Source organism: Eleutherodactylus coqui, chromosome 3 (assembly GCF_035609145.1).
Source record: "Eleutherodactylus coqui strain aEleCoq1 chromosome 3, aEleCoq1.hap1, whole genome shotgun sequence".
In the NCBI taxonomy this organism is placed as follows: Eukaryota; Metazoa; Chordata; class Amphibia; order Anura; family Eleutherodactylidae; genus Eleutherodactylus; species Eleutherodactylus coqui.
The window spans coordinates 17,891,239-17,900,931 of NC_089839.1; the positions used below are offsets into that span (position 1 = coordinate 17,891,239).

General features: G+C 54.8%; 1 protein-coding gene across 1 annotated transcript; it reads left to right on the forward strand.

The window, feature by feature from the left end:
* Positions 1-14: 14 nt before the first annotated feature.
* Positions 15-9,693, forward strand: POLH (DNA polymerase eta). The gene is made up of 11 exons (XM_066595207.1): positions 15-133; positions 2,227-2,400; positions 3,432-3,566; positions 3,640-3,857; positions 5,169-5,338; positions 5,503-5,606; positions 6,274-6,393; positions 6,912-7,035; positions 7,145-7,210; positions 7,297-7,463; positions 7,688-9,693. Exons 2-11 carry the CDS (start codon positions 2,264-2,266, stop codon positions 8,331-8,333), a joined length of 1,887 nt encoding a protein of 628 aa, XP_066451304.1. The 5' UTR covers positions 15-133; positions 2,227-2,263; the 3' UTR covers positions 8,334-9,693.

A 9,693-nucleotide genomic window follows, 5' to 3' on the forward strand; every position in this document is an offset into this window, starting at 1 on the left:
CTAACAGGACACGTGATCCCCTCGTGCACGCCTCTAGTCTCCTACCGCGCAGCCGCGGCCTAGTGCACCAACGTCACCTGTCCTGTCAGAAACTTGGCGGGAAGCAGAAGAGTCCGGGCGAGCGGGCGGCGAGGTAGGAACCGGTGCAAGTCCCGTCTCGTCCCCCCCGTACTACCACTCCTCCCAGCATCCCTCACAGAGCCCCCCTGTACTACTACTACCACTCCCGGCATCCCCCCTTCCCCCACAGAGCTCCCCCTGTACCACTGCTCCCGGCATCCCCCCTCCCCCCACAGAGCTCCCCCTGTACCACTGCTCCCGGCATCCCCCCTCCCCCCACAGAGCTCCCCCTGTACCACTGCTCCCGGCATCCCCCCTCCCCCCACAGAGCTCCCCCTGTACCACTGCTCCCGGCATCCCCCCGCCGACCACAGAGCTCCCCCTGTACCACTGCTCCCGGCAATCCCGCCGACCACAGAGCTCCCCCTGTACCACTGCTCCCGGCAATCCCGCCGACCACAGAGCTCCCCCTGTACCACTGCTCCCGGCAATCCCCCCCGACCACAGAGCTCCCCCTGTACCACTGCTCCCGGCAATCCCCCCCGACCACAGAGCTCCCCCTGTACCACTGCTCCCGGCAATCCCCCCGACCACAGAGCTCCCCCTGTACCACTGCTCCCGGCAATCCCCCCCGACCACAGAGCTCCCCCTGTACCACTGCTCCCGGCAATCCCGCCGACCACAGAGCTCCCCCTGTACCACTGCTCCCGGCATCCCCCTCCCCCCACAGAGCTCCCCCTGTACCACTGCTCCCGGCATCCCCCTCCCCCCACAGAGCTCCCCCTGTACCACTGCTCCCGGCATCCCCCTCCCCCCACAGAGCTCCCCCTGTACCACTGCTCCCGGCATCCCCCCTCCCCCCACAGAGCTCCCCCTGTACCACTGCTCCCGGCATCCCCCCTCCCCCCACAGAGCTCCCCCTGTACCACTGCTCCCGGCATCCCCCCTCCCCCCACAGAGCTCCCCCTGTACCACTGCTCCCGGCATCCCCCCTCCCCCCACAGAGCTCCCCCTGTACCACTGCTCCCGGCATCCCCCCTCCCCCCACAGAGCTCCCCCTGTACCACTGCTCCCGGCATCCCCCCTCCCCCCACAGAGCTCCCCCTGTACCACTGCTCCCGGCATCCCCCCTCCCCCCACAGAGCTCCCCCTGTACCACTGCTCCCGGCATCCCCCCTCCCCCCACAGAGCTCCCCCTGTACCACTGCTCCCGGCATCCCCCCTCCCCCCACAGAGCTCCCCCTGTACCACTGCTCCCGGCATCCCCCCTCCCCCCACAGAGCTCCCCCTGTACCACTGCTCCCGGCATCCCCCCTCCCCCCACAGAGCTCCCCCTGTACCACTGCTCCCGGCATCCCCCCTCCCCCCACAGAGCTCCCCCTGTACCACTGCTCCCGGCATCCCCCCTCCCCCCACAGAGCTCCCCCTGTACCACTGCTCCCGGCATCCCCCCTCCCCCCACAGAGCTCCCCCTGTACCACTGCTCCCGGCATCCCCCCTCCCCCCACAGAGCTCCCCCTGTACCACTGCTCCCGGCAATCCCCCCGACTACAGAGCTCCCCCTGTACCACTGCTCCCGGCAATCCCCCCCGACCACAGAGCTCCCCCTGTACCACTGCTCCCGGCAATCCCCCCCGACCACAGAGCTCCCCCTGTACCACTGCTCCCGGCAATCCCCCCCGACCACAGAGCTCCCCCTGTACCACTGCTCCCGGCAATCCCCCCCGACCACAGAGCTCCCCCTGTACCACTGCTCCCGGCAATCCCCCCCGACCACAGAGCTCCCCCTGTACCACTGCTCCCGGCAATCCCCCCCGACCACAGAGCTCCCCCTGTACCACTGCTCCCGGCAATCCCCCCCGACCACAGAGCTCCCCCTGTACCACTGCTCCCGGCAATCCCCCCCGACCACAGAGCTCCCCCTGTACCACTGCTCCCGGCAATCCCCCCCGACCACAGAGCTCCCCCTGTACCACTGCTCCCGGCAATCCCCCCCGACCACAGAGCTCCCCCTGTACCACTGCTCCCGGCAATCCCCCCCGACCACAGAGCTCTCCCTGTACCACTGCTCCCGGCAATCCCCCCCGACCACAGAGCTCTCCCTGTACCACTGCTCCCAGCATCCCTCCCTTGGTTGTTGTAACTGACCCTTCTGTCTCTCCGTAGGTGATGCTCCGCCCCCTGCGCTGTCTGTGACCTCCTCATGGACCCCGGTGAGCAGCGTGTGGTGGCCCTGGTGGACATGGACTGTTTCTACGTGCAGGTGGAGCAGCGGTTGAGGCCGGAGCTGAGGAAGAAGCCGGTGGCCGTGGTGCAGTACAAGACCTGGCGAGGAGGAGGGTGAGCGGCCGCTGCCATGTTACCGGATGCAGACTGCAGCTCTGGTGCCTCGCCTGCTGTCGGGCGCAGCGTTACCTCTTCCTTGGTTGCTGCTTCGTGTCGCACCAGTCGTCACTGATGGCGTTTTATTAACTTTTTTTTGGGGTGGAAAACGCAAAACGGCGCATTTCCAAAACCCCTTAAAGGGGCGTTACCGTCTCGGCTTTTCATGGCCAAGATGTGGAAACCCAACCGAAGAGCCAAGTGCTTCAGTGCAGCGCTCTTACTGAAGTGAATGAGAGCAATGGAAATGGCGCAGCGCTACAGTTTCTGTAACTTCACTTCAACGAGAACTACAGAAACGGAAGAGCTCGGCTGTTCTCGGAGTTATCAGCCAGGCGGCCGGTAATCTTGCAGTGATTCCAGAAAATTCCTCTTTATTGTAACGTTTCTTCTATAAACATGATAACGTTCCCACGGACACGAGAAGCGCCAACGCGGTTCAGAGGAGGTCAGGTCGGCGCACTCCTGGCTGAGTCAGGGGTCCGCTGCCGATCCGCATTACAGTCCGCACAGGACAGGGTGGGTTTCGCTGCAGATTTAACCGCCCCGGAAAATCCACCATGTGTGAACACGATCTTACAAAGTGCGTTCACACCGCGATCGTTTACTGCCAGATACGCAGAAACCACACGTAAAAAGAACCCGCTAATTCACAACTTTCTCTTGTAGCAATGCGGCACTATAGAAAAAAAATGCAACTCTCACTTCGGTCCATACCCAGCACAGCGCTGTACATTGTATAGTGGCTGTGACTGGTATTGCAGGACAATCCTATTCAGTTGAATGGAGCTGCTCTTAGGCCATGTGACTGATGAACATGATGTCACGTGCCTGAGAAGAGGTGATGGCACTCGCCCAGGCACCACGGCCTCATCATTCAGCTGATTGGCTGGGATCCCGGGGGGCCGACTTGCAGTCACACGTTGGGGCCCTGGCAGCGCAGGGTTCATGTCCTTCAGTCAGCAGTTATTCATTTACCTCTCTTGCAGGATTATCGCCGTTAGCTATGAAGCGCGAGCTTTTGGGGTTACCCGGAATATGTTTGCCAATGATGCCAAGAAGCTGTGTGCCGACCTGCAGCTGGCTCGGGTCAACGAGGCTCATGGAAAGGCTGACCTGTCCAAGTGAGTGTGAAGCCCTTCCCCAACCCTTCCCCTTATTGTAGAGACGTCATCCCCAATCTCTCGTGCCTTGCAGTTATCGAGCAGCGAGCGTAGAGGTCATGGAGATCATGTCTCGATTTGCAGTAGTAGAAAGAGCGAGCATCGATGAGGCTTATATAGACCTGACCGACGCCGTGCAGAAGCGGATACAAGAGCTAGCTGGCCAGCCAATACCAGAGGGGGCGCTGAAGAGCACTTATGTGCAGGGCTATCCTCACCCCGGCCCTACCGATGGGCAGAGCAAGACAAAAGGTAACTCCTGCTCCTTTATCAGGGACTACACTCCCCTTGGTGGTGTGCAACAAGCAGAATAGTGAGTGCAGCTCTGGAGTATAATACAGGATGTAACTCGGGAGCAGTACAGGATAAGTAATGTATGTACACAGTGACTCCACCAGCAGAATAGTGAGTGCAGCTCTGGAGTATAATACAGGATGTAACTCGGGAGCAGTACAGGATAAGTAATATATGTACACAGTGACTCCAGCAGCAGAATAGTGAGTGCAGCTCTGGAGTATAATACAGGATGTAACTCAGGATCAGTACAGGATAAGTAATGTATGTACACAGTGACTCCACCAGCAGAATAGTGAGTGCAGCTCTGGAGTATAATACAGGATGTAACTCAGGAGCAGTACAGGATAAGTAATGTATGTACACAGTGACTCCACCAGCAGAATAGTGAGTGCAGCTCTGGAGTATAATACAGGATGTAACTCAGGATCAGTACAGGATAAGTAATGTATGTACACAGTGACTCCACCAGCAGAATAGTGAGTGCAGCTCTGGGGTATAATACAGGATGAACTCAGGATCAGTACAGGATAAGTAATGTATGTACACAGTGACTGCACCAGCAGAATAGTGAGTGCAGCTCTGGAGTATAATACAGGATGGAACTCAGGATCAGTACAGGATAAGTAATGTATGTACATAGTGACTCCACCAGCAGAATAGTGAGTGCAGCTCTGCAGTATAATACGGGATGTAACTCAGGATCAGTACAGGATAAGTAATGTATGTACACAGTGACTCCACCAGCAGAATAGTGAGTGCAGCTCTGCAGTATAATACAGGATGTAACTCCGGATCAGTACAGGATAAGTAACGTATGTACACAGTGACTTCACCAGCAGAATAGTGAGTGCAGCTCTGGAGTATAACACAGGATGTAACTCAGGATCAGTACAGGATAAGTAATGTATGTACATAGTGACTCCACCAGCAGAATAGTGAGTGCAGCTCTGCAGTATAATACAGGATGTAACTCAGGATCAGTACAGGATAAGTAATGTATGTACACAGTCACCCCACCAGCAGAATAGTGAGTGCAGCTCTGCAGTATAATACAGGATGTAACTCAGGATTAGTACAGGATAAGTAATGTATGTACACAGTGACTCCACCAGCAGAATAGTGAGTGCAGCTCTGGAATATAATACAGGATCAGTAATGTATTCCTTATTAGTGCAGAAGTCCCGTGTCCATATTCAGGTGTTATTATGGTGGCTGTACACCTACTGGTGGTCCTGGTTGTGAGACGTCCCCTGATTTGTGTCTCAGGAGAAGTACGGCTCCTTGGGTTGGAGCAGTGGCTGAATTCCCTGCATGCTGCAGACCCACAGAGCCGAGAGCTGCAGCTGACTGTAGGCGCCATCATTGTAGAGGAGATGAGAGCGGCTGTGGAGGAGGAGACCACCTTCCAGTGCTCGGCGGGGATCTCGTACAACAAGGTGTGTTCTTTTCTGATGGATGTGAGGGTCGTACGCACAAAACATACTTGTCACGTATGTTGTATATTGTAGCTGTGGCCACGCCCCCTTGTAAAACCTCTAATATTCCCAGGGATCTTCTTGGGTTACAGACAACTCGTCCTATTTTGTCTTCTCTGCTGTAGGTCCTGGCAAAGCTGGCGTGTGGCCTGAATAAACCGAACAGCCAAACCATCCTGTCCCAGAGCGGGGTCCCCGGACTGTTCAGCCAACTCCCCATAGGGAAAATGTGAGTCCTGGAGCGGTAATGGTGGATTTAAAGGGATATTCTTATCACAGCAAGTTATCCTCTATCCATAGGATAGGGACTGCTTGCCGATTGGTGGGGGTCCGACTGATGTGACTCCACCGAGACTTCAGCCCAACACTTTTGGAAGTTTAGGCAGCTTAAGCCACGCATGTGCGCCTCCGTTCTGTTCACTTCAATGGGACTTCCGAAGATGGCCAAGTTCAAGAGCTCCGCTATCTGCTAGCACATGCAAAGCCTCTACTGCCAGAACTTCGGGATATGCCAGGGCTGTAATCTCAGGATCAGTGAGGGTCCCAGCAGTCAGACCCCCCACTATCTCTGTGGATAGAGGATAATGTGCTGTTATGGAAATAGCCATTTAAAGGGACAGTAACCCTAAAATACATAACTGGAACATTATAAGAGGGCGGCTGCTATCAGTCATGTCCCGAAGGTTCCCGGTACGAGAGATCATGAGGGGCTCACAGGTTTCTGCATGGTTTCTCACTCATCCCATTTAAGAATGGTTGATAAAAGGGAACAATACTCACCTCTAGGATGCAGCTGCACATCGCATATAGAGGATATCCGGGTTACGGTCCTGTCCGCCATCAGGAAACTATTTCAGATTATTCTCCAGCTGTAACATTCTCTTTTTTTCTTACAGCCGCCATCTTGGAGGTAAATTGGGTGACTCTATTAAGGAGCTCCTAGGGGTGGAGTACATGGGACAACTAACGCAGTTTACTGAATCTACTCTGCAGAGCCACTTTGGAGATAAGACCGGGTAAGTTGGGTGCTTGAGGGGGGGGGGGGATGATGATGAAGGGGTGCAGCTGGGTGCAGAGGCCCTCGTTCTATATACAAGCCTACAATGGTGCATCCATAATACAGATGGGTATCCTGACTCATTGATTCTCATGATGCTCGGAGTTCGGGTCAGGCCAGGACTCTCATTCGTATTATGGATGCATGAATGCGGCTGTAATATACTTTTGTGACATGAGGCGTCCAGCGCTGCCCGTAAATGTCCCTGGACGGATGATCGCTGCATGAGACGGGAACCCTTCCAGTTTTCCCCCATCGTGGATCCTTAGGGAACCTCTGTCTGTTCGTTGAAGACGAGTCTCACCTGTCAGCCATGTTGTACAATTTACAAGACATCAGGTGGCGACTGTTATACATGACTAATCACAGCCTAAGAGAAAATAATTGGCATGGCTTCACATAAGGTCCCTCTGCACTGAACGCCGTTCTCCTCCTCCTCCCCTGACGCTGCCCGCTCTCACCCCTTGTGTTCTGCAGCTCATGGCTTTATTTGCTCTGCCGCGGCATCGAGGACGAACCCGTGAAACCCAGACAGTTACCCAAATCTATCGGCTGCAGTAAGAGTTTCCCTGGGAAGACGTCTCTATGCACTCAGGATCAGGTGGGGGAGTGACCAATGTCCTATATCTGCCCGGACGCTGGGCTCGGAGATCAGCGGCGTCCTAGCTGGCATTACGGTGGAGGTAACTTGTCTCTCTTGCTCTCCACAGGTGCAGTTCTGGCTTCTTCAGTTGTGTCTGGAGTTAGAAGAGCGGCTTAAGAAAGATCGAGAGACGGTGAGTGCCGCTGATCTTGACCCCCTACGTTATTCGGGATCGTAGTCTTGTGACGTATGTCCATTTCTTTATATCCTCTCTCCCAGAACCACAGAGTGGCCAAACAGCTGACCATAGGTTTGCATCGCCAGGGGGACAGTAGCGGCCTGTCTCGGGTCTGTGCCCTCACCCGCTACGAAGCCCAGAAGATCAGCAGCGATGCCTTCATCCTGCTAAAAAGCTTCAACAAAGCCGGAGCTCATCAGGCAGCATGGTACGTAGTGACAGGGCTCACAACTCGTAAATGTCCTATCTCCACTCTGCTTATGACTAGCAGGTCACCTCCATAGGGGCAAAGTTCTGCCACCGCGCTGACCCATGGTGCAATGTTTGTCGCAGGTGAGGTAATTGCACCAGACACACAGAGGTGACCGCGGTGTGACGGAGGACAGGAAACTGCCAGACGCTCCTGCGCAATTCACATCTGCTCATTTTTAGGTCTCCTCCCCTCACTCTGCTCAGCCTGTCTGCAAGCAAGTTCACCGAGACCGCGTCATCCGGAGGGGACATCGCAAGTCTCCTGAGTAAAGAGTCACCCGGGAAGCAGAAACCTCAGCTGTCCCCCAGCAGAACCCCCCAGAGCGCGCCGCGTGATTGGGGGAGCAGGACGTGCAGCACTATCCGGGTCTTATTCCAGAGAGCAGCGGAGAAGAAGAAGGAAGATGCAAACGAGGCGGCATGTAGTGAATCCACCTCTGCGCTTCCCTCCGGTGATCAGGATGCGGTGAGTGACCCCAGCCAGATGGCACTGGAGATGTCCGAAATTCCAGCGCAAACTACTCTTGCGGAGTGCGGCAGCTCGGAGGTCCCACCTGCGTCCTGTGAGGAGGACATGGTGATCTGTGAGAAGTGCCAGCAGCCCATTCTTGTTTGGGACCTCCCGGAGCACAATGATTACCACTTTGCTCAGGAACTCCAGAACTCATTCTCTGCTCCTCGTCCCGACCCAGCGAGGGCCGCCATGACACCCACCAGTCACAGACCCAAGAATAAAGCAAAAAATACAACAGCGCCCAGTGCCAAACGTGCCCGCAGCGAGGGAAGTCGCACTCTGGACGCGTTCTTTAGACCTGCCCCTCGGTGATCACCTACTGCTTAGGAACAAGTCCTTGTCATCTTCTCAGTTCCTGTTATCAGGGCTTGGGAAAGCTGTGTGCCAACTACGAAGTCTGCCACTGCACCTACCCAACTTTTGTAGACTCCTGAATGACAAATTAAAGCGACCCTCCGGGCCTGGACCAATGAAGATGACCGCATCGCTTCAGATACCTGGGTATAGTACACATTGGTGGTCTAGGATACTACATGCTGCACTGACTGGCCGGCATGGCTCATGCGGTGGGTACTGGCCAATCACAGCAGGCGTATTGTCTTATACTAATGAACAGTGGACATCAAGTAGTCTCAGAAGCTGGTGTGGCCATTTTGTTCATCCAGGCCCTGAGGGTCACGTTAAAGGAATTGCCTAGGATCAGATAAACATGGCTGCTTTCTTCTAGTAGCAGTGCCGCACCTGTCCACGGGTTGTGTCCGGTATTGCGTCTTAGCCCCATTGAAGTGAATGCGGGTGAGCCGCACTACTCCACACAACCTGTGGACAGGTGTGGTGCTGTTTTTGGATTAAGGCAGTCATGTTTCTCTAATCCTGTACAAACCCATTAACCTTTTTATGCTAAAATAACTATGTGACTGGTGCAGCTTCAGTGCGGGACATAGTGGCTGTCACCCAGCTTTCCCAGAGTCCTGCATCGGCTTTGTATGCTGCCATAGTTGTCATCCAGCTTTCCTAGAAACAAATGACTGATGACCATTTTTAATGTATTTTACGGTTTTCTGCACAGCCGCGGACATTATCTCTCTAGCGCCGCTGTGCAGCCCATGTATTCTAGGCATTAGGGGGGACCCCTACAGTCACTCCCAGATGTTGGTTGGATTATATATAGTGCCGATGCTCCGGCTCCTGACTCTCCGTGAAAGAGAAGCTGCAGAACCTCTTTGGGGTTTTGCTGTATTCTGTTCTCTGAGCATCTTTCCTGCAGTGTATTCCGCACACAATTCTCATTGATTTCAGTGGGTTCGGTCACATGAGTATTTTTTTCACGTGATGTGCGATTGCATGAAAAAAAAAAAATCCACGGCCTGTCCGATTTTGGTGCGTATTACATAATACATTAGGTTATTGAGGCGAAGGGGCCGGCGCAAATCCATGGGCCTTTCTGTATGCTTTGTGTGTGCAAATAGGTCATGCATTGGTGCTCAGAAAGCCGCGGCGGAGCGGGCGCCATAGACTTGGTTGCATAAATATGGGGCTTATTTCTGCAACTGAAATGCGCTTGTGTGACTGTGCGTTTTGGGAGACGGTCATTAATCGGCCATGATGATCTGACCGCATCCGCAACTGATTTTATGATGTGAAAATTAAAGAACGGCGTTGTTACACTTTA